Source organism: Parasteatoda tepidariorum, chromosome 3 (genome assembly GCF_982258835.1).
Source record: "Parasteatoda tepidariorum strain Cologne lab strain chromosome 3, Ptep-v5.0, whole genome shotgun sequence".
NCBI lineage: Eukaryota > Metazoa > Arthropoda > Arachnida > Araneae > Theridiidae > Parasteatoda > Parasteatoda tepidariorum.
Genome location: NC_141757.1, coordinates 11,630,051 through 11,654,968, shown reverse-complemented (window position 1 = coordinate 11,654,968; position 24,918 = coordinate 11,630,051). Strand labels below are relative to the sequence as shown.

The 24,918-nt window shown below is 29.7% G+C and overlaps 1 protein-coding gene across 12 annotated transcripts in view; it reads left to right on the top strand.

Moving 5' to 3' along the window:
• LOC107446001 (cell adhesion molecule Dscam1) overlaps positions 1 to 24,918 on the top strand; it is a 139,629-nt gene that overhangs the window by 71,207 nt on the left and 43,504 nt on the right. For 10 of the 12 annotated variants that reach the window (XM_087158799.1, XM_087158794.1, XM_087158793.1 and 7 more), the window contains 10 exons: positions 275 to 459; positions 4,446 to 4,718; positions 6,893 to 7,300; positions 10,530 to 10,691; positions 12,390 to 12,671; positions 13,473 to 13,592; positions 16,513 to 16,686; positions 19,173 to 19,320; positions 20,270 to 20,424; positions 23,923 to 24,057. In XM_087158799.1, coding sequence (XP_087014925.1) covers positions 336 to 459; positions 4,446 to 4,718; positions 6,893 to 7,300; positions 10,530 to 10,691; positions 12,390 to 12,671; positions 13,473 to 13,592; positions 16,513 to 16,686; positions 19,173 to 19,320; positions 20,270 to 20,424; positions 23,923 to 24,057 — 1,981 coding nt within the window. In that variant the 5' untranslated portion in view covers positions 275 to 335. The remainder of the gene's footprint in view (positions 1 to 274; positions 460 to 4,445; positions 4,719 to 6,892; positions 7,301 to 10,529; positions 10,692 to 12,389; positions 12,672 to 13,472; positions 13,593 to 16,512; positions 16,687 to 19,172; positions 19,321 to 20,269; positions 20,425 to 23,922; positions 24,058 to 24,918) is intronic. The other 2 variants (XM_087158791.1, XM_087158792.1) reach the window with 1 other exon arrangement.

Below are 24,918 nucleotides of genomic sequence, written 5' to 3'. Positions count from 1 at the left end.
AGTCATCTATCCTGATTTTCTTTTTTGTCTTCCCTTTATTTTTGCATCAGGTATACCAATACAACTTGATTTTGGCAACCTTGAGCATGCATTATTCTGAGTTTGCTTAAACCTTTATTCTGATACAGCACAGCCATAATTAGCTCTTGCCCATTTTTTTTCAAGCAAAAGCAATTATACCAAAAGTGCAGTTTAGTTTTATGATATTGAAATTTGGAAGAGTTTAGAAAAATTCGAGCACTAAAAAGATGTTAATTCAGTGTTATTTTTGCAGCTGGTACAGATATGCAGGAAGAAACAATTCACAACTCCTTCCTGTCTATCAAGATCCTAGAATGGCTCAGTTAAGTGGTTCCTTAATAATCAGACAAGTCACTTTAGAAGATAGTGGAAAGTATGTTTGTTTAATAAGCAACAGCGCCGGAGAAGAAAGAACAGATATTCTATTAATTGTAACAGGTACACTTCTTTAAAACTTAAAAATCTCACTTATTTCACCGAAAATCATTCTGAAGTCATGTCTTTTCAGTTTAATGAATATTATAAGATAAGGAATTGTTGGTTTTCATGAAAAAAAGTTCAATACGTTGTAAAACAGGACCTAAAAAAATAAACTTTTTAACCATTGGCAAAATGAATATTGTTTTGGGTTTGATGGCATGCGCTCCTTATTTGGACGTCATCACACTTTTCAACTGTGTTCAAGAGTAATAGTAAACAGTGCGCATGTGTCGTCATTGCATGCGTTGCTATGGCGACCGCTGCTGTTTGATAATTTTTTTAGAATTCTTTTTTTTCACTTTTAATTTTGTTATGCATTAAGTTGTTGAGTTTATTTTTGAGATATGGAACCAGAGAGATCTCATAACAGGGTTTCCACAGTCCTTAAAAACTGCTTAATTTTTATTTTAGAAAATAAGGGCCTTTAAAAGTACTTAATTGTGTTGCAAGGTTTTTAAAAGTCCTTAATTTTGCAGCATCACCATATTTGATAGGAACAATTTTTTCAGTCTTATAAAAGTATTTTTGAAAAAAGTAATTCTTTTATCACCTAGAGTGAGACCATGCATCGAAAATAGAGCATTTTAGTGAGACAAAAAGGGATGCATGTGAGAAGGCTTCAGGCAAGGGGAAGAATGCATGATCTCCTTAATATATTCTTTCTTATGCCTAAAGTGATACTCTATGAGGAGAGTGAATCATTCTTATTTTCATTTAGAATTCTTATATAAAAAACATTGACTTGAAAATTATCAATCTTTTCAAATTATAAATCTCATAATTATATTTTTAATCTATAAAAATTTTCATAAAAATATTTATTGCTATAAATTTGGAAAAAAATTAAGTGAAGCCTAATGAAGCAAAAAGTGGTTTAGGGTACTTAGATATTAGTATGGCCTGTTTTTACTTGAAATAGGACTTAATTTAACATGACATAGTTACGAAAATTACTCTACTGCATAACTTTAATTCAGTTTTTTAGTATCAATTCCTTTAATACATAAATAAAACATTTTATTAATAGAAAAAAGTAATTTTTTTTTTTTACATAACTGTATATTTAGAATGATTGGCCCACAACTGAATATGTGATGCATGTCTAGCATCGAAATTTAAAAACTTGTTTTAATAATTTTTTCAATGTTTTCCCCAATTTTCTTTATTAACTCTTTTTTTTAATGTATAAAAAAAATTCAGATCTTAATTTCTGATCTTAATTTTATTATTCAATTTCAATGAAATCATTAAAAATGGAATACAGATTAATTTCATAGACCTTTACCCTTAACAATCTGAAAATATTTTTAAAAAAACCAACCCGGGTTTTCAAAAATTACCTGGTCCTAGTTTGGCGAACTCTGGTTATTAATACAATTCTATTAGTACTTATATTATATAAAAAAATCGTTTTTTTATCATTTCTTTTTATTTATTGATTTTTTTTTAGAAAGGTAAATAATTGGCACTGTCTCTGGTGGTATATGTATATTCGATGATAAACAATCATACTATTTTTAAGTCCTTAATTTTTCGAAAAAGTCCTTAATTTTTCTCAAAAAAGTTCTTATTTTTACTTTGTTAAAAGAGTGGGAACCATGCATAAATACTTCTTGAGTTGTGAATAAAAGAAAATTTCATAATTTGAACGATATTTTTGTTTTTATTTATCTACTTATTTTTGTTGTACAAAGTTTGTCATACCTAACATAAAAATGTTCTCAAAACTCTTTAAAATTTCATATTGTCTTTCTCTGGTGTGTGCTAATTTAACTTAATGTGAGCAATTTTTAAACTTGTAAACTTTCAATATTTTTAAATTTTATACAGTTACCATTAAATTATAATTTTTTTATCCCAGAAAAAAAAAATGAGTGCTAACTATATCTTGAAGAAATACACAGTTATGTTATTCTTGGAAGGAAAAAAACTAATTCTAGTCAGAGTTTCGCTTTTGTATGAACCAATGTTTTTCTCTCATGAAAAGCACTTAAAAAGCCAAATAAATAATATTGCGTTTCTTCCTTTTTTAAATACCCCTACTAAATTATAGCAGATGAAACTGCATGTATACAGTCATAAGAAAAATGATCCTCATAATTTTTGAACGATCTGTTGGATTTCCGTTCTGTAAAGTTCTTTCGTTGTATCTCAAAGAATTATGATGAATTACATAATATGTATTAAAGTTAACATAAAAGTGGCGATTATATTTTGACCGAAAAACGAACTTTTACTAAAAGTTTAAAAAAAAAAAGCATACCTTTTTTTTCATTAAATTAGGATTTATCAGCAAATCTTGTCATTTATACCTTTGATATCAAGAAACGTTCATATTTTTAAGAATTTTGTAGGTAAGAAACTGGTATATATAATATGTTGTTTTTTTTTAATCTGATATTTTTATTTGTTTTCAATTTATGTGTTTCAATTTTAGAATTTACTTCTTCAGTAACCTAGTAACAGATTCCTTAAAAAGTTTTTTTTTCAACATAATAGATGCTACTGATTTTAAATTTTAGAGAACACATTTTTCAGAACCTAGATCAGTTAAAACTGTTAAAAAGTAGAGTAATTGTATTTTTTATTTTAACATTCTTGTTAATTTGTAATTAACCATTTTATTTTAGTGTTTAGGTTAAATGCTAATAAAATATTGAAGAAAGGTCTGTTACGAAGTTCTTTTTTTTTTCCTACATAGCTGCCGACTGCCACTTTTGTTAATAAATGTGATTTAGAAATCATTGAAATTATAATTCAAGGTGTCACTCTTGATAATTCATTCTAGCCTTCACTTAGTACATATCACTTATAAGATCTAAAAAAAAAATTTAAAAAAAAACAAGTTAAGAATTTATCATATTAATAAGAAGATAAGCTTAAGATAACTTAAGAATTTATCCTATTAATATAATAATGAAAATAACTGTATTTTGAGTGCCTTAAACTCAAAGTAAAGCTCAATATTATTCTATATTGTAGCTTAACCCGGAGCCACCTGACAATTTTATTTTATATATGTATTTCATAATAAGCACTCTAAATATCCTCTTGTTATTAACCTCAAAATCCTTGTAAAAATAAACTATGTACATTTGAGATCGTAATTAAATCTTTAAGTAATAAAGCAGGATATCTACTATTGGTGAGAATCTTGAGCAAAAGTATCTATTAATTATTCTATTTATTACCAATATTTTTTTTAAAAAACTAACCCTCATTTCACAATTACAGATTTTTTATGGAAAGTTTATCTAAAAAATATATCATATCCGAATTCCTGTTGTCAGAATTAAATGTATATGATAATAGAATTCTGGTGTACACCCTAGAAAGAACTAAAATCTTCAGTTTCTAACCAATCATGACCGAAATCTAAAAGTGCAAGCTAGAAATTAAAATAGTGAGAGATTAGTTTATCTATTTAAATTGAAATATGATCCTCTTTTGCTAAGCGTTGTCTTCATTTAAACTGGTTTTAGGTTATTTCTTTTCTGTTATTGACGTTAACAGTATTTAGACAGAATTGGGTTTTGTTCTTTCTCAAGTAAATATCAACCCATAATGTTCTCTATTTAATTTTTACAAGGATTTTAAAAGTATTTATTAAGATTGAGCAACTTGGAAACTGTTAAGAGACTTGACCATAAAGTACAATTTTCTCTACTAAAAACTACTACTTAACTAAAATAAAATTATTCTGACTCCATTTTTACAAAGAACAAGAAACATAACTCTTTATTTAAACACAAAAATTTGTTCTATAATATCACCATAGCAATGAATGATACAAACTCTCACTTACAGCTTACATGTACTCAAATGACAAATAAATTAAAATCTAGCTTGCAGCTTACATATACTCAAATAGCAAATAAAAAAAAATCTAGTACTTTTATCAGAAACTGCCCCTTTTTGAGAAAAGTTTGTTGGTATCTTTGTAGCTCATTTAACAGCCCACATCCAGCCACAACAGCAAACAATTGACGTGGGGAGATCTGCAAGATTTAATTGTTCTTTCACTGGTCACCCTGTAAGTGGTGTGACTTGGATGAAGGATGGGAATCCACTCTACGAAGATGGTGTTCGCATCCATTTGTCATCGAGGCTCATTCTCTCCATCGCATCTGTTCAGAGGGAGGACAGCGGCATGTACCAGTGCTTTGTCTTCAACGACATTGAGTCCTCTCAGGGAACTGCTCAGCTTTTACTGGGAGGTAAGTAAACATTGTCCCTCTCTTTCTTTTTTCATCACCGCTACTATATTCAGCACCCAGTGGCAGAACTACAGCGATTTTGTCACAGAGCATTACATTTTTTTTTAATAATGATTTTTAACCAGGAGTTTTTTGTCTGAAATTCTACAGTGCAATCTTCTGACACTTTTTAGGGAGGCAGAACCTAGTTCTGTAACTTTGAACGCATTACTACACTGATAGTAACTCTTTTTTTATTGAAAACTCTAAAAGTATTTTTTTACAAATTTTAATATAATCCGTTTGCAAAGTAAAAGCAAACTTCACAAGCATGCTAAGTTGAAAGGTAATTACATTAGATTATAATTAATCTATTGTGCAATTAGCTCTCTATCTAACCTGCATTTCTGTTTTTTAAACTGGAGCAATGAAATTATTTTTCCTAACAGCTGTTTCTAAAAATACTGTTTGACAAAGAAGAAAAACAATAACTCAGTATGGATTATTTTAAAATGTTTTAATCAGTTTGAGGTATTAGTTTTATTAATAAATAATTCATAAATCTTTGAGTTCGTATAGATTATAAATTGAATTTTCAGAGAAATTGAATGTGTAAATGAAAAGATTTAGATTTGTTTTCAGTAAGAGAAGAAAAGTTATAGAGGCTACAAGGAAATAAAAACAGGGAAACTCAAGCTAGTAAAACTTTGATAATTTCAGGTGATTTGATAATTTTGAATCCAAAATTATATTTGGCAATTTTGATTCCACCCTCTATTATCACAGTGTAGTGACTTGCTTTCTGATAAAAAATCGATTGGCCACTACGTCATTGTTTTCAACACTTCATTTTTGATCTAATTTCATTATACAGCCGAATCCCGCTTTAGTGACCGAAACAATCGCTAAGCAATAACGAAAATTCGTTATACCAATATTATGAATTTCAACATCAACTAAAATTATTTTGTTACATTGTTTGCATAAAAATACATAAATATTACATTTAATGACAGTTTTGATCAATTTGTACTCGACATCTAGAAAATATGAAATCAATATTTTAAAAGCTCACAAAAACAATTAAGCTAAAAGGAAACAATGAATTTATTATCGCTTACTTATCAAAAATTATACAATCCGTAATTTTTTTCTGTGCAAATGATTTAGAACCAGTAGAAATTACAAACTTCTCCAAATTATGCTCATTTTCAAACAACTGAACCAGAAATCACTCTTTTGGAAAGCCACATGTATTTTGACTTCTTCAAACAAGAATGTGTTGAGGTTTAGGTTTTTCAGGGTGGTCTGTTCAGAGTGATTTGTCTTTTTTAACATGTCTCTTTCATGTATGAAGCTTTTTATTTTAAAGATGCAAAAATATTTGAATTTATTGTGTACTTTTGAAGAATGGAAAAGTGTTTTGATTCACCTTCGCTAAATCAAATTACAAATTTCGTGATATCTGTATTTTTAATTTATTGTTTCTATGGATATACAGGGTGTTCCAAAATTAGCTTTACAACTTCAAAAATTCATAACTTTGAACATAAACAAGATATTTATATTCTGTCTTTTGCATGTATTACTGCAACTAATAAAGTTTTTTGTTTCAATGGGCTGAAAAGTTTTAAGTGAGGATGTGGACACCACAACAGAAAGCTCAATGCGTCTCATGGCCGTATTCGCTCCACATTTTCTGGACTTGTGCTGGGTCGTCCGGCTCCACTTTTATGCAATACTGATCCGGTGCTCATGAAGCTTGTGTGCCATGCACGGATGGAGGGTCTGGATGGTGTGTCTCTTTGGAAATTTGTCCTGAAGTTCCGTTGAACCTGTGTATCTGATTTCGTCTCTATGAACCATGAGACGCATTGAGCTTTCTGTTGTGGTGTCCACATCCTCACTTATAACTTTTCAGCCTATTGAAAAAAAACTTTATTAGTTTTTTAATACATGCAAAAGACAGAATGAAAATATCTTCTTTATGTTCGAAGTTATGAATTTTTGAAGTTGTAAAGATAATTTTGGAACACCCTGTACATTTGGGGATTCGAAAAATATTCGTTACATTTAAAATTTCACTACTTCAGATTTCTCTAAAACGGGACTTGACTATAATTCCTAATTTGCTATCAAGTATTATTTGTTTTGTGTCAGCTTTTTTGTAACTAATAATGTTTATTTCTCAATAGATGCTGCACCGGTCTTTCACTATGTGTTCTCGGAGGAGACATTGCAGCCTGGACCATTCCTATCTCTGAAATGTGTGGCCTCTGGCAATCCACTGCCTCAAATAACATGGACACTTGACGGTTCTCTTCTGCCAGAGGACCAGCGATTTCGAGTAGGGGATTATATCACTATGCAGGGGAGGGTGGTCAGTTACGTCAACATCACATCTGTTCGAATCGAGGATGGTGGAGAATATGAATGCCACGCAAGGAGCACAGTGGGCATTGTGAGCCATGCAGCAAAACTGAACGTGTATGGATTGCCCTATATCCGTCCAATGAAGGACGTGTCGGCGGTCGCAGGAGAGAGCCTCATGCTTCGCTGTCACGTTGCAGGTTATCCCATTGACACAATCACCTGGCATAGAGGTATGTTTCTGCCATAGTCACACCTCTATTTAACGAAGTCGCTAAATCCCGATAATAAGTTCGCTATATTCAGGGGTGATTGTGCTCCGGAAAAAATCCGGATTTCCGGAATTTTCGCTAGCAGTGATCTGGAAGTTTCCGGAGATCGAAGGTCCAGACGTTTCAAAATATCATTTATCACAGAAGTTTCCGGAAATCAAATTTTCAAAGGTGGAACTTAAAAAACACAGTTTATTTTATTTGTTTGAAAGGGAGAGCCAGAGAGATACTTTATAAGCTTATATTCATGATTAATATTAATTTTTTATCAGTAAATAGTTGTTATAATCATAAACTCAAGAAAGAAAGACATATTTGTAAATTTTAATTACCTCTCCAGGTCATCATAGCTATGTGTAAATGGTGTAGGTATGTGTGAAATTTTAAATATATTTTAAGTAAACTAAGAAATATAGGAAAAAAACCTTGTTTAAATTTTTTTTCAATTTAAACTGTTTTTTGTTTTTTTTTTTAATTCAAGAAATTTTAAGGAATTTTGACTTGGGCTCACAATCACCCCTGTATATTGAAAATACGTTAGTTATATGGAAAATTCATCAAATGAAAAATCACCTTTTGAAATACTTAAACAACACAAAACAGGTTTTAAATTCATTAACACTAGGCATAATTAAAATAGCAATTGATACACCTTTTATCTTGTAAACTAGTATCTACTATTTATTTTATAAATCTTAACCCTAAAAGAAATCTGCATGGAAAGCAAGAATAGAGCAAAACATTGTACAGTGTTACACAATCACGCTACATACATTTTCAACTAAAAAAAGCTAAATTTTTGTATAAAATTGTAGCTGATTTTTTTGTAAAAGTAATTTTGAGCATACATCACCACCCACGTGCATTCTTAAGTTTAATTGCTACTGATAAAATACGTTAATTTTGTTTCAGTTTTTTTGTTTGAAATGTTAACAAAAAGGGAAAGGCATTTTACCGCTTTCTCTAAAAGTTAAGTGGCTTCGAAAATCAATTCAACATCATTTTCTCCATAAAATGCGTTTACAAGTTTAAAAAGTTCTGAAGTATTTTGGGAAATAGGGAAAGTGGACCTGAAAGAAAAGTTCGTTCAATAGAAGACTCACTTCGCTATTTTAAAGTTATTTTACGAGGAAATTTCCAAAAAATTCCTTGATTGCTTGAAAAAAAATCAAAAATAGAGAAATTCGCATAATGGAAGTTCATTAAATAAAAATCCGACTGTATTTGAATAACCTTTAACCCAATAGAAGAACATAAGCATCAAATTATATAATTGTGTGTATGTTGTGAGTGAAATAATGATTTGGATTGGAATGTAATTTTTATTTCTAACTGTTTTTTAAATTTTAGATATTGAATGAAAAATACTGAGTTTAACATGAATTAAGAACTTTCAAATCTTCTATGAGTATTTCAGAAATAAAATGAATAAGTAAATAAATTAAGGAGTAAAAAATTATCAAGTAAAAAGTCGTTGCTGAAAGTATTTTTGCATGTAATTTGTTTTTGGGTCTGTGAGTTTATGTATATTTGATATAAAAAAAATTATTTATAATGTGCTCGCATTAAGTCATAGAATTTCATTATAGTAGAATGGTAGTTGCAAATTAAGCTCATCTAAAGTAAACCGGTTTATTAGATCAAAGATAGAAAACAGCATTGAAAAATGTCACAAAAAGTATTGACGGTAATTTTGTTACCAAAAAGAAATACCATCATCAGACACATAATAATAATCAACTTCATAATTTTCTATATTTCATTGCAATTCAAAAAAAGACCATTGCAGTATAAGATTTAAGTAATCATCCATGATTGCATATAGACTGTGTATAGATCAAATTATATAATTATCAACATAAAAGCTTTTAAAAGTGAAACTCGTCAACCAGAAATTTAATTTGTGCTATTTTTTATGAGCAAGAAGAAGTTAGTGCTACATTGTTTTAAGAGTTGGCGATGTTGATATTCGCCTTGGCATCCATTTAGCATGCACTTAGATGCAAACAGTCTCTTTCCATAAGGATAATGGTTTTTCTGAACTTGCAAAAGAGTATATTATCTAAGTGCTAATGATGCTACTTGTTAATAATTCTGAAATGCCTCTCTGCTTGTTAACTTTTTTTGTACGTTATATCTCATTATTTTATTTAAACTAGTTTTTTCGAAATTATACATAATCTCTTTGCATATATATTAAAGATCGAATATTTAAATAATTAGCATATCATAGGCATGTCCCTTAAATCAATAATTTTGCACCTTTGAAGAAAAAAAATTATTCAAGGAATTGCACTCTATATTGAACAGAGAGGATATATTATTTGCAGATGAAGATTGTTACTTTTCTCAACAGTTTTTGAGCCTAAAGCTTAATGGTGTATAAGTCACTTATACAGTGTACCCAGTGTGGCCTAACCGATTTCAAAATTAAAAATTTCGGAAACAAAGGGAGATAGATTGATGAAACAAATGGTATGTCTGTTATGAAAGCTGTAAAAATTTCATACCGAAATTTTGAAGTTTCATTACAAGAGCTGCTCACAGATGGCGCTGCAAGCCATCGATGAATTAGCATTAAAACATAGGAGGAGGTTGTTATACCAGATTAGGAGGTTTAAAACATGTATCGAACAACGCAAGTTTCTGTTACTGGAATATCACAGTGCTAAGACATTCATGTCGTTTTCATGATCTCTTAACATCGCCATCTATTGGCAACATTTGTAACTAAATTCCAAAATTTCTGCATAAAATTTTTAAAACTTTTTAATAGGCAAACCATTAGTTTTATTCCTCTATCATCCTTTGTTTCCAAGATTTTCCATTTTGTAATGAATAGTTCTTTGCTGGACACCCTATATTATAATTTTAGTGACAAATAGTCTAGTGTATTGTTAGTTTAAAAACTGTAAATTAAACTGGAGCATGTAGATTAAATAATGGGTCTAAAAATAATGACCTTACAGAAGATTTGAGTACCTGTTCTTGACATACTGGCTCATATCCCTGACTTCTGAGGAATCAGATTGTTGGTGTAATTAACTTAACTGCAATATTCTATCAAATGACTTACAATTTTCACTCTCTCTAAATTTTTTGTGGTACAGTCACAGTAATGTAAATGTGCAGGTTAGTAAGATAAATTATATTCATTGCATTATGATTAGTTGCATTTTGTTTTTAACAGGAAGTAGTAGGTTACCCATCAATCGTCGACAGGAAGTTTTTCCAAATGGGACACTGATCATCCAAGATGTCCAAAGAGGTGTGGACGACGGAACTTACAAATGTAAAGCATGGAATAAACAAGGACAGAACGCTTATGGGACAGTTCGGGTTCATGTTATGGGTAATAAAAGATTCCTATTTTTTGTTATTTAGATTTTTCTCTGCTAATTTATGTATTTTTTTATGTTCCTCAGGTATATAAATTTAATAAAATTTTGTCATTGGATCTAAGGACCAGAAATGAAAAGATATTAATAATCAGTACACATTTTCACTGATTCGTCTACTTGTTTCTGTTAGATTCTATTTTTTTTTTTTTAAAAAATGATGAAGTGAATTTAAATAAAAAATTACAATATGTAGAATGTGTCATGTTCATAATTATGATGAAAAATGCTATTTGGTCTCAAAACACTGAGCCAAACATGGAACCCAAAATAAAAAAATACCACCCCATTACATCAATTTCTGGTCTGGGAAATCACTAATAATTATTTTATGGTTAGCTTTGCTAATTTTTTCATGTAGGACCAACAGATTACCATTAATTTCGAGCCCTGTTTTTAATTCAAAATTCTCATGAAATGTTCTGAAAAGGGGTTATACTAAAAATGGTACTATCTTATTAATTTCTACTGCTGTGTTGGTACAGTAGACAAAAAATAGAGAATAAAAAAAATACTATTGTTGAATATAAAGTATCGTGATAGAATAATTCCAAAATTAACATATAATTATTATTTTTGACACCATGACATTAAAAATTTGTTTCACGATAACTGTCATATAGCATACACTTTTTGTACCAGTCATAGTTTTATTTACAAGTTTACATATAGTCATAATCTGATCTTTTATTTTCAAAATACTGAAACTTACCTTAATTCAATTCATGTGTGGAGAAACATGCCACTTTGCCATCAATGAAGTATTACGCAAGATATCAGGGACAGTGTTGTACCTTTGACCAGTTTTAACTTTTTTATGGTTAATACTAATAGGCATGTATGCCTATTGATCTAATTTTTTATGAGCGAATTCTGTCATTCAATGTATAAACTTCGAAAAAAAAAATTTAAGTAAGGAAAATTGTTTTAAACGTCCTGTTGTACTCTGAGCCATTGAATGTTAGTCCTTGGATACATTCAATCATTAGTGATAGTTCTGTCCTACTCTAATGATTTCTTCCAAATTAATGTAAATGATTCATCTCATGCATGTTCAGCATTTAGAACCATTAGTGATAGTTCTTCTGTGATAGATTATAGAAGCATCAAATACTTTGTATGAAATGGTTCAAACAATGTGTCACGCCAAGATAGCCTGGTTGGTGGGGCACTGGGCCTATGTTCAAGAGGTCGTGGGTTCTGTCCCTGCCGATCGAAGACTCCCCATGTAGTAAATGGTGACTGGTGCACGTTAAATCTGTCGAGTCACAAAGTCCTCCTTGTTCCCATAACAAATCATACCTCCGGGGGTACTTATCCAGGAGTATCCTTGTCTTCTGTATTGGATTCAAAATTACAAGGCTACAGAGTTGAACATTAGTAGTCGTAAACCCAAAAAATTGGATCGGCTGTTCAACGCCGGTTATAATAAAATAAAAATTAAAAAAGCAAGAAACAAGGTGGCATATTTATGATAAATGTTAATGTAGATGCTTTAAATCGCAACTGATATGCTTCTTTCATGTTTTTCTTTCAGCCTGTTACATGGGTTATGCTTTAGGATTATTTAATATTCATTTAATACAATTCAAAGCACTTTTTTTCTCAAGAGTAAAAAAAAATTATCATTAAATAATATTTCTCAATTTCAGTGAGGCCGGTTATAGATCCTTTTTCGTTTCCTAAAAATCTTCAGGAGGGGATGCGGTCCCGTCTTGTGTGTACCGTCATCCAGGGTGACCCTCCGTTTGTCATTAGCTGGAAAAGGGACGAGAGACCGATAGAACCTGGCCTAGGTGTCATCATTCGGAATGATGAGTTCTCTAGTGATCTGACCTTCTCTAGCGTCACTCCTCGGCATAATGGCAACTACACCTGCATCGTCAGTAATGCAGCTGCTTCTGTTACGCATACTGCCACCCTCGTTGTTGATGGTAAGTTTTTTTTTATCACAATGGCTAATACGTGCATTTTGCAAAATATTCTTTAATCTTCTAATAAGATTTTGTAAATAATAAATGTATCTCCATAAGTCTCGTATAACCATAGCAACTATTAAAAAACATATAAAATAAATAGAAAAATATCAAAAGCTGTTTCACGAAATTTAGGACATAAGTGTGTGTGATTCCTGGAATTTTATAATAGGTGTGATGGTAAGCACACCTATTATAAAATTCGCAAATTTGCACAAATACCTTATTTAAACATACATTATTGTTATTATTCTCTCTTGATTTCGAGAGTATTAGTATAGAATACCATAGAAATAAAAATATATTCTTTGAATCTAAGTTCTTTGAAGCATTCTTATTTGAAATATATTTAATCGCCTCTTATTTAAAGCATACTTTAATGAGTAATGCCTTTTTTTTAAAATTTCCTCAAAAAAGTTGTGCTGTTTAAGTGCATGACCAATTTAACAAACTATTTTTATTTGACTGTGTCAATTGGTGTATATTTTATGATTTATAACAATTATATGTCTGTGACATACTTTCTGCCAAATATCATAGGCTTAAAGCTTTGTTGTGGCTTATAATTAAAATTATGAATTAAAAAATTTGCCTAGTGTTCGATTGATCCCTTATATCATTCTCTCTTTTTTTTTCTTCTACAAAACCTCATGAGGTACATCAATCTTAAGTCGCAGTTATGACATAGGTTTTAATAAGTTATCTCCTTTAAATATAGAATTGTTTTATTAATCATTATTTTTTTTTCTATTCTTACAGTTCCTCCCCGATGGCATGTTGAACCTAAAGATACTTCTGTTGTTTCTGGAAGAAACGTTCGAATTGATTGTTTAGCAGACGGTTTTCCTGCTCCTGTGATAACATGGGAGAGAGGCTCAGGTGGTTATTTACCTTGCTTTCCTATATTCTTTTATTAGAATTATTTGTTTTTCGATATTCTGTTGTAGGTCTGAAAAAAAATTAGAAAAATACATATATTTCAGTTTTGTTTGTTTATCTATAAAGTAACCAACATTTTGGTGGATGATAAATTTTTTTGGGTTGTAAATAGGCAACAAATTCTGCTTTTAGCTGTACCAATGCTGAAAAAATGCAAGATCATAAATAATGCTTGCACAGCATTAGTTATTGATGATAAAAAAAACTTCAAAGTTTGCAAAACAAACCTAATTAAAGATTAGATGTTTTGTTTCGTTATAAAACATCAATCATATTGAATTGTAAATTAAATATACTTTTTTTATAATTTGTTGCATCACTTATTGTAATACAGTTGAAAATCTATATTATACGATTCTATGAATCACGATTTTCAATAAATGACATGTTTGTTGTTCAGTGAAACATCAAATATTTGCAAATAGAAAGTAAACTTTAATGTTTTTTTTTTAAAAAATTATTATGCCACCTATTGTTATTCAGCAGAAGATCTATATTATGCAATACTATTAATCAAAATCTTCCATGAACCGCATTAACTTAACAAACTTGCTTTATTGTAAAGTTAATGAACCATATTAACTTTAAAGCAAATCAATACTGAGAGATTTGTCGAATTTCATTTCTAATGCTCCTGATTAGGACTGGGCGATATTAGAAATTATATATCGTGATATATCGTCAGTTTTGCATCGCGATATAGCGATGTATCGCGATATAGTATTTTTGAATTTCATTTACTTTAAGGCACAGAAAGTCAGATTTCTATCAAGACTTCATACGCATATTGATTTAAATCAATTTATAAATTTGAAAATATATATGTTTTGCTAAAGAAAGATATTAAATAAATTGACTAAGATGTACAAATCTTACTTAAAATATTTATTGAAAAAATGTGTGTAGATACAGAATGAAATATTTGCACTTCTTTATCGTTTATAAGGTATAAGCAGTCTTAATTTAAGTTAACCCCTAAAACACCCTTAATGAAAAAAAATATTGTTATTAAACAAAAGCTGATTTTAAAATTTCAAAATATATTTTAATTAAAATAAAAGTTAGATTGACTAAAAGCCGAAGTTTAAAATTAAAAATGTTCGAATTTTAAACTAAAAAGTAAACATAAGATTTGTAATAATTTCTTAAAATTTTCGTTCTCTGAAAGATTTCTCAGTTTAAAAATAAAAAGGGAATTTTATAAAGATATCTAGCTGAAATTATTGAAAGAAAATTTAAAAAATTTAAAAAAAAGTTTGTTAAGAAATTCATTATACATTTAAAACAAAGTGTTAAAAATAGTTTTTTTTTTTTAAAAAAAAGAAACTTTTTTTAACAAATTAATATTTGCTTGTACTATTATGCGTAAATAATTACAGAATTATTAAGTTCGATCGTAATGTTCAAATTCTTAATGAAGAAGTAAACACAAGTTTTGTTATATTTTCTAAAAATGATCACGCAAATAACAAAAGATTTCTTAGTTAAAAATAAAAAAATAAATAAAAGTGAAATTTATCAATATATTTACCTAACAGCATAGGAACAAAATTTAAAAAATAAGTTCGTTAAAAAATTATTTGTATGCTTAAAACAAAGAGCTAAATAAATTTTAGAAAAAAAATGCTTCTTAAACACTATTTTTATTATTATTTCATATAAATAATTAAATTAAATTAAATAATGACCGAATTATGAACAAAAAACAAAGTAAGGCAAAGTTTCTTAATTAAATTCTTAAAAATAAAAACAAAAGAATTGTGATATTCGGTAATATATTTAGCTAATTAACTAATAATATAAAACGAAAATTAAAAAAAAATAATGATTTTACTCTCTAATAAAACGAAGTAGTAATTGATAAAAAAAATGAATAAAATTCGCGAACTTTTCAAATTCTTTTGAACAAATAAAGTTTATTGACTTATGTCCAAAAAATAAGTTTTGTTTTAACTTTATTTCTAAAAATAAAAACAACTCAAGATTTATAAATTTAAAATCAGTAATAGAAGCCCATTAAATTATTAGAAGTTTTATCCGAAAGGTTTTTAATAAATTAAAAGAAAGTAAAAAAATAACCTAACAAATTTATTTACTTTGTAATTTAATTCCTTATGGATGCCTTAAATTAGATTTCCGATAATTTTCACATTTAAAAATATAAAAAAAGTTTTGTCAGAAAATAAATAAAAAACTTACCTAATTAATGAAGAAACTTTTCTTTATAAATTCTTTTCAATAATAGATTGCGTTCAGAACAAGGTTACGACGGCGATCACGCAGTTAATCCCATTGAAAATAATCTACAAGAAACGATTTCAAATCGCGAAGGTGCGAAAACGAACATGTGATATAACGATATAAGGTCTCAAAAGTGATTCTGATTCTACCATCAGTCAAGGCCGTCTCAACATAACGAAACAATATCGTCTTCCACAGCGCGAGTTGGCATCGGAACGTAAGAGAAAGTCCTTGCGTGTATCGCTATATCGCTATATCGTTATATCGTCTTCTTCACTCGACGGCTTAAATCAGATTTCTGATGCATCGCTTGGAATGAAAGTTGCTGTATTGGTTTGCCGATATAGGCGTTAAATCGATATGTCGCGATATATCGATTTATAGCCCAGTCCTACTCCTGATATTTTCAATTGTTTTCTGTAAAGAATGTGCGCTTAAGTTAATATTTTTGTGTTGTAAAGTATTTGCATTTAAAAAATTATTTTAAAGCATTAATATGTATATGTTACCATCTTTATTAGGTTAAGTTTAATGATATGTTAATTGATCTGTATAATATGTTTGATATCTGGTCATTCATTTGTGCTCTTTAACTAAACAATTTTCTTTTTATCCAAAGCCAATTCTCCCCGCCACTATTCTGCCATTGCTAGTGGTCCCCATTATGAAGTGTATGCCAATGGTTCATTGCTAATAAAGAATGCCCAAGACGATGATGCTGGGTATTATCTGTGCCAAGCCAGTAATGGCATTGCTTCTGGTCTTAGTAAAGTAGTCTTCCTAACTGTTCATAGTGAGTATATATTTATAATAGAAAGTAAAATAAATTCTGTTCTAGCTTTTTGTTTTTGTCTAATTTATTCTTTAATGTATTCCCTGTCAGCAAGATTTGAAGATGATAAAGCTTGCTTTTTGTATCATTAATAATTTTACTTTCGATTGGGTTTAATTCCTATTAATTATAACATTAATTTTATATTTTAATGAAAAAATATGTCTAATACATATACTTTTTTTTGTGAAGACATAATTTCTTTTTCCAGATGTTTCAAATAAATAAAATTTTCGATTGTAGATTTCTTTATAGAGTGGTGTTATATTTTTTGCAGTAATAATGTTTAAACGATTTTATGTACAAATTACAAATGTTAATTTTTTGTAATTTACTTCATATTTTGACCATCGCATTGTCAGTACATATTGCAATATTATACAGGAATTTTTTTTAAATATATCTGGAAAACCTGAAAAAGTTAGAGAATTTTATTTTTCTATTTGAGTAGCAACCCTGAAAAAAATTGCACTGAAAATAATTAGTGACTTGAGCAGATATGATTTGGATTAAAAATGATATCACTCATATTTGCTTAAATTCAATTATAAAAATCTGTAAATCATTAAAACTAATAACTGATTTTGAAACAGTAGCATGAATTAATAGAAAAATGATCAGTTTCACTTAAAAATAATCAGTAACCACACAGATATGAGTCAATTTAAGTGGATGAAATCAAAGTATGTATTTTTAATTATAAACACTCTTGTTTCAAAGCTAAACTCTAAATCAAGTGAAGTAATTAGAAACAAAATGAAATGAAGGTAAATTGAACTGAAAACATCCATTTAATTAAACAGACGGATCTGGATGTCAAGTATACAAACACATATGCTTAACTTAAATTCATGTGTAAAAACTTATGATTTATTCGAACTAATTTCAAAGCATGAACATGCATTTGAAAATAATCAGTAACAATAGAGATGGGATTCAATTGAAAATAAAAAACATAATTCAGCGCAGGCGCTAATAAAAATAATGTATAATATTAAAAAAACATTTAAAAAGGTGAAATGACAATTGTAAAACTAACTCTCAAAAAGAAAAATATTCAAACATACTCCCAAAACTATTTTTTTTAAAACTGGCTCACTCAGTGTTTGAGGAATAGTTGAATCTGCTTATGGGAAATTTTATCAGTTTATTGCTAACACTCATTATTGTAATGTGAACCAAGATCAGATAATAACTTTGTTAAAAGTTATTGTTTTATATTAGAAAAATAAACAAAAGCTTTTAGTAAAAATACTCATCAATTGGCTATTGGATTTTTTTTTCACTAATGATTCACACTGTAATTCCATAGTAAATTAGCCATAAAGTACCCTTTTGACCTGGCTGTTAAATAAATGAAATCAGGTTTACTTTTTACTAATTGAAACCAGTTATCTGGCTAAAAATATTAAATGTGGCTTTTGGTGTATAAATATTATCTTATTATGCATTTTCAAGCAAACACCCACATGTACATACATCATATGTTAACAATTAATGTTATTACATTTGTAGCATTTTTTATTTATTCTTTAAGTGAATTTTTAATGGAACATTTCTTTTTTCATTTGTTTACATAGATATATTTTCCTAAATTCAGTAAAAACACTGTCAATAAATTCTGTTATGAAATTCAGTACTTAATTAGCTGTAGCATTTGTAGAAAAAAATACTTAGCTTAAAAAGCTAACATTTGAAAGAAACTAAACACAGTCAAGTCCTGTAGTAATGAACCCATGAATAAGTCCACTATAAAGAATTGTTTACAATGCCTCAATTCTTTGAAATTTTTTTTTAACATGTGTGATTGTTTTGTTGGGAATAGTGATGTAGATATTACGCAGTTTGTTTATAAATTATTAACAGAGTAAATAAATCATAAATCAAATCTTTAAAAGAAAAAAGTTAACTAATTTTACATTGTGTGGAGAAAAAAATTTTTGATTTTCCATTGACTATAATTTGATTTTAAGTAGAGTTTAGCAGATGAATTTTTGTATCTAATTGAGAAAGACCTATTGTTTAAGAGAATGAAAGCAACAAAGAAAATAAAAGAAGCCACATTGTTTAACTCAAAAGTTTTGATTTCATATCTTACTGGAAAGGACTTCAGGTAAGACAAATATTTTTTTTAAAAAAAGCAAGTGATGGAGCAGTTTTTTAAGTCTTAAAACTTTGAATAACAAATGGTTTTTACGAAACTGATGAATTTTTTCATATCGAGAATCATAATTTAAACCCTGTTTTGGCAAAACTTTAACAGTTTAACTGTTACAAAATTGCAACAGTTACAAACAATGACATATTGTTTGCTAAAAATGTGTTATTTCATGTAAGGAATGGGCCCTTGAAAAATAGCTTTTTCCAATTTTTATTTATATTTCTCATAAACTGAATTCAATGAGAATATTTCATGAAAGTATTTTGACTTTACTCTTTTTTTAAAGTTCCGCCTCGCTTTGATACCAAGTTCCGGAGTGAAACTGCTCGTAAGGGAGATGTGGTGAGACTGAAGTGTGAATCAACTGGAGATCATCCAATGACAATCGTCTGGAATCTTGACAAGCAACCCCTCACTCCCACTGAAGATACTCGGTAATACTCTATCTCTCCTGCATGACTTTTTTTCTTGAGTGTGAAAAAAATATTTCTTTTTTTTTTAGTATGTTCTGTACCGCAGTGGAATGATTGTGAAAGATACGGTTCCCAGTAGAACAAATCAAATCAAAACAACAAAATCAGCATCGCTGGCTGCCGTCAGTAATCACACCACTATAATCAATATTTTATTTAGATTTTTTTAAAAAAAATTGGGACTGAATTAAGTTTAGTAAATTCACTTCAACTTTGAAAAAAATTCTAAATATAAGAAAGTTAATTTGTGTTCAAAAATATCTTCTATAGAATAATTAATCTGATCAATATAATAACTTTGAATTATTACGAATATAATTTTATCTTTTATTTGATAAATTGTTTTTTATTAAAAAAAATTTGTATGTTTGATGAAGTACTTGCGGGTTTGCATTTGCGTATACTGAGCTGGATTCAGTGGGAAGGATTTTTGTCTCTCATGTGCAACTCTGCTGCATTTTGCAAGAAATTCTCAATTTCAGACTTCATTTTCCTCCCTCTGCAATCGAACCAAAAAATCTCTCAAAAGTTTGCTGATTACGGGAACCAACTAATCATTGTCAATTTTTTTCTCCAATAAAATTTTTTGTTTTGTTTCTCTTGTTGATTTCATCATTGGTGACATGCGTCGTCAGCATGACTGGCAAGCAAATAAAACCATCATTTGTCAAAAACTTGCCAACCCTGTCTAATTATGATATTTTTGAAAGTGCTTAAGAATACTTTTTGAGTGCTTGAAAAGTGCTGAAGAAGTGCTTATTTTTGTTGAAAAATGTGACTGTGCACCCTTTGTTAAATGCAAAACCAGGTCCTTTTTTTTATTAGTAATCAATTCTTTACAATCATCGATGGATTATTATCGCTAATAGAGATTTCACTTTTTTTATTTTGATTTAAGTGTTTTTCTCAGTAGGTATGAATTGAAGGAGCTGGTAGATAAGAAGAAGCGCATGTCCTCCGAAATCACAATCAAGTCTGCAGAGAGGAGGGACTCTGCATTATTCACGTGCCTTGTTAGAAATGCTTTCGGCCAAGATGACATGAATATTCGTCTTATAGTACAAGGTATGACACTCTGCATTTTAATTTAACAAAGGCTAATCACTGTAGTTTTTTTTTTAAATGTATATTTTTAACTTCCTACACTCCACAGCCCAATGTGAAGAAAATTAGGATGGGCACAGTAGATTGTGACCCTCCATTGGCTGTCGTGCCACTGATGTAATAATCCAAGGATGAATTTTTTCAGCTCTTTGGTGGAATTCTGCCAGTTTTTTATTTAATAAAAATACTCTTCTCAACCGTTTTCATACCTATGTGAATGGGATTCAAAATTGCATTTACTGGATTTAAAAATTATATCGTGATCGAATATTCACGTGATTTAAAATTACACATCACGATTCGTATTCATGCAATTTAAAGAGATGCTAACTGCTCTGGACACGACAAAATAATTTAATAAGCGGTAAATAACTACAAAAGGAAATTGGCAGATATTTGCTTACTTTTTAAAGGGTTTAACATGACTTAACTATAATAAAGTGGTGAATTACATAAGCCTTCAAATTAATTAGAAATAATTGTGGCTGAAAACCTAATAAATCGAATTCATTAAGCCAAAAATCATAGAGTAAAAATCTACCACTTGAAAATATTTATCCGTTGTCCGGATTAAGTTGGCATCTCTGAATTTAAAATTACATATCTCAATTCGTGTTCGCACAATTAAAATTATACATCTCCAGGGTTCCCACGGTCCTTGAGAGTCCTTGAAAGTCCTTGAATTATTTTTTGTTAAATTTAGGTCCTTGAAAGTGCTTGAAAAACGTCTTAGGTCCTTGAAAAACTTGATAGGTCCTTGAATTTGTCCAATACTGCCGGCGGCCCTTTTTATAAAGCACCCGCGGATCTTTCTCGTTCTTTTTGTTTTGTTCCCGAGCTCTCTCACGTGGTTTTTAACGCCACCGTTTCCAACCGGGCCTAGCGTCTTGGTGTCTGCCAAGCGCGGAGCACAGCAGACAATCAATGCGTTCGGGGCGAGACTCCACTTCATCTTCTGTCGCATATGCTTAGATCTTCTTTTTCTTATCGAAAATGGAATACTCTCGAATTTCGTAACAATATGTACCTTGTAGTTTTCAATAAATTTGCTGTTTTACCATCCGCACTTGTCCTTACGTTTGCGTCATTTCAAAACTTTATTGTAAAGCGTATTCACAAAGGCACGGCTTCGTATTTGTGTTATGTAGTTTAGACTAGTTATGCCTGGGAAGTGCTATTTTAATCCCCAATGGATGGATAATCAAGCTTATAAAGAATGGATTTTATCGATGCCCGAAAAGAAGTTCAGAGCCAAGTGCCGATTATGCATGAAGGAGATCGATATCGCAAAAATGGAAGAATCTGCTCTGAAATCACACATGAAAGAAAGGTAAATCAAAAAAGCAATCTCATGCCCTGAGTTCTCTTTTTCCAAAGACATCTAATTCATCTGGTGTAAATACTCCTTCAACATCGTGTGCCCCATGTGAAACAGAAACTTTAGTGGCCGAGGTAACATTGTCTTCTTATCTGGTCAAAAGGAATGTGCTTGATGCTGAAATTCTCTGGAGTCTGAAGTACATCACTAGTAATTATTCATGTAACTTCTGTGAAGGGATTAGTAAATTGTTCTCCAAAATGTTTGCTAATAGCTGTATAGCGAGACAATTTTTTTGTAGTGCCACAAAGTGAGCCTATTTGGGCTCCTTTGGATTGGCACTATACTTCAAAGGGATTCTTATAAATGAGCTGAAGAATGTTGATTGCTACACTGTACTCTTTGATGAGACGTTAAATCAGTCTCTACAATCTAAGCAGATGGACATTATGGTAAGGAATTGATAATAAAGTTTGCACTAAGTATCTTACCTCCCAATTTATGGGTCATGGAACTGCCGAAAATATTTTGTCCTCTTTTTACAAATGCATGGATGATGGTTAAAAGCTCTCTAAAATACTTCAATTATCCATGGATGGACCCTATGTCAATTGGAAATTCTATTAGAAGCTTCAGTGTGAATTAAAAGAGAAATATTCCCACCAGGTCATATTCATTGGCAGTTGTGGATTACACATAACGAATAATGCTTTTAAACATGGTGAAAATGGTATATGTTCCTTCTAATTTTTATTTTCAGAAAGAATTGTTGCTGCATAACATTTAGAGAAGATTGTGTAAATTATGGATGAATAATTTCAGAAACGATGTTTAATAGAGGAGAGGAGGGGGTTATGGAATAGTCATGGAGTATGAAATACCTAAGATTTAGCTCTGTCTTTCATGCAGCCTTCACATGGAAATACACAGGATTAAAGGATTTCACCATTAACACCTCATTACCATTTGTTATAGATTGTGCTGAAAATGATTTTGTGAATTAATATGTAAAACCAGTAGGGTTGTTTTTAAAAAAATATAAATTTTAGTCCATAATACATATACTCTCTTCTCTCTATATAGGCAAAGCATTTAAGTATTATATTTGAAATTAATTATTGCCACAACAAGCATTGTTGCTTCTAGTAAAATAGAAGAGAATAATTTTTAAAATTGGTCTTAGATTAAGGTCCTTGAAAATTTTGTTGAGGTCCTTGAAAAGTCCTGGAAAGTCCTTGAATTTCAATCTCATCATAGAGTGGGAACCCTGATCTCGATTTGTATTCATGTGATTTTAAGAAAATCACCTCTTGGAATTCATATTCACGCAATTTAAGAATCTCACATCAAGGTCAAAATTCACAAAATTTTAGAAAAAATTAATTTTTATTCAGCATTTTTCATAATTTGATATTTTTATTATTTTTTTTATTGAAATATTGATAATATTCTACGAATATTAGCTTCTTACATACACTTCGTCCTCAAATTTCGGAAATTTTTTCTGTTTAAAATTTATTTTGTTCACTACATTTTTGGATTTCTATTTTCGGCTTTTTACCAAACTCATCCTTGTAACTACCTAAAATAAAGAAATTTTATCTAGCAAACATGAATGAGAACAATTGGAAGTAGCATGATTGTGAATACATTATTGGTATTGATAGAAAACAAAAATGGTGGCCCATAATTATTTCTAAAGGCATTGAAATGCATTGAATTTGACAATTACTATTGACTGACTAATGAATTAGGTAAACAGTTTAAATTTACAATGTATTGTTAGCCTTCTGCAAAGTGAAATAAGCAAGTAAAGAAAATAGATACATATTTCTGGTTGCTTAATAATTAGTTATTAGCTTCATCTTAATTTGATTTGAAGTACCTAAATACCATTAAATCAAATGATTAAGCAGCTAAAAATTCTTACAATAATTCCAAAAAGCATGATTAATATTTGAATAAAATAAAAAAAGTCTTGCAATATTTTTTATGTATCCTACTTTCATGTATCCTATTATGTACTTAGTTCCCATGCATAGCTTTACTTGTCTTGTTTTGCAAAATGAAAACTAGTACAAAGCAAAATTATTCAAAGGTCGGTCAAAATTATTAGTAAAGCATGTTTATTTTATTTCTAGAACCGCCAGAGCCTCCACGAGATGTCCGTGTCGTTGAGCATAAGAGTCGCTCAGCCAAGATCTCTTGGTCGTCTCCATTCAATGGAAATAGTGCCATTATTAGATATTTAGTACAATGCAAATCTTCAGATTCCGGTGAGTGCCTTTTTTTCTATTTACTAGTATTCTAGCAGGAATGTCAGAATAGCAGCATGATTACATTGCAGCAGGAATCAAAAAGTGTTGCATCAGAAGTATGAGAAAAATTTCCAATTTTTCTTATTTTTCAATTTTTAAAATGCACTCTTTCCTTTGGCAAAAGTTTTCAAATTTGGCAACCGACCTTTATTTTTTACCATGAAAATGAAGGTAATCATATGTGTCAGCAATTTTAAATCAAACCAATCTTCCAGTATTTTTATAAATTTTGGCTGTTAATCTTATTAGAATAAAATGCATCAATTTTTTTTTTAAATATTTGATGAAAAAGTAATTTATTGGATTTCATTAATTATTTATTGGATTTCATTTTGCGTTTTGATATCACTATAAATCAGGGCCCTCATTAGGTCAGGGAAAACAAGGAAAACCTAGTATTGTCAGAGAATTTTATTTTACCTCTAAAAAGCAGGGAATAGTGAGGGAAAGTTGTAATTTTTTACAAAAAGCTTGTAAAATACCTATATCATACCTGGAAAATAACCAGTCTCAGAATTATCAGTAACAGTAATCATTTATTAGGATTCGAGTTAAATAATTCTAACATCTATTGCAATTATTCTATAAAATTCCACTTTTTAGTAAAACTTTTCCATGTTTTCATTCTCATTTTTGCTCACAAAATCCAATGTTTGACATTACTAATAAAAAAAAAATCAAAGACTTCTAATGAAAAATTGCATGATGTAGATAAAATATGGCATTGCAATTTACAATTATTTTCATTGCAATTTGGAAAAGTCATGGAAAATTTTTTTCTGAAATTGAGTGGGAACCCTTTATAAATAGTACTTACAG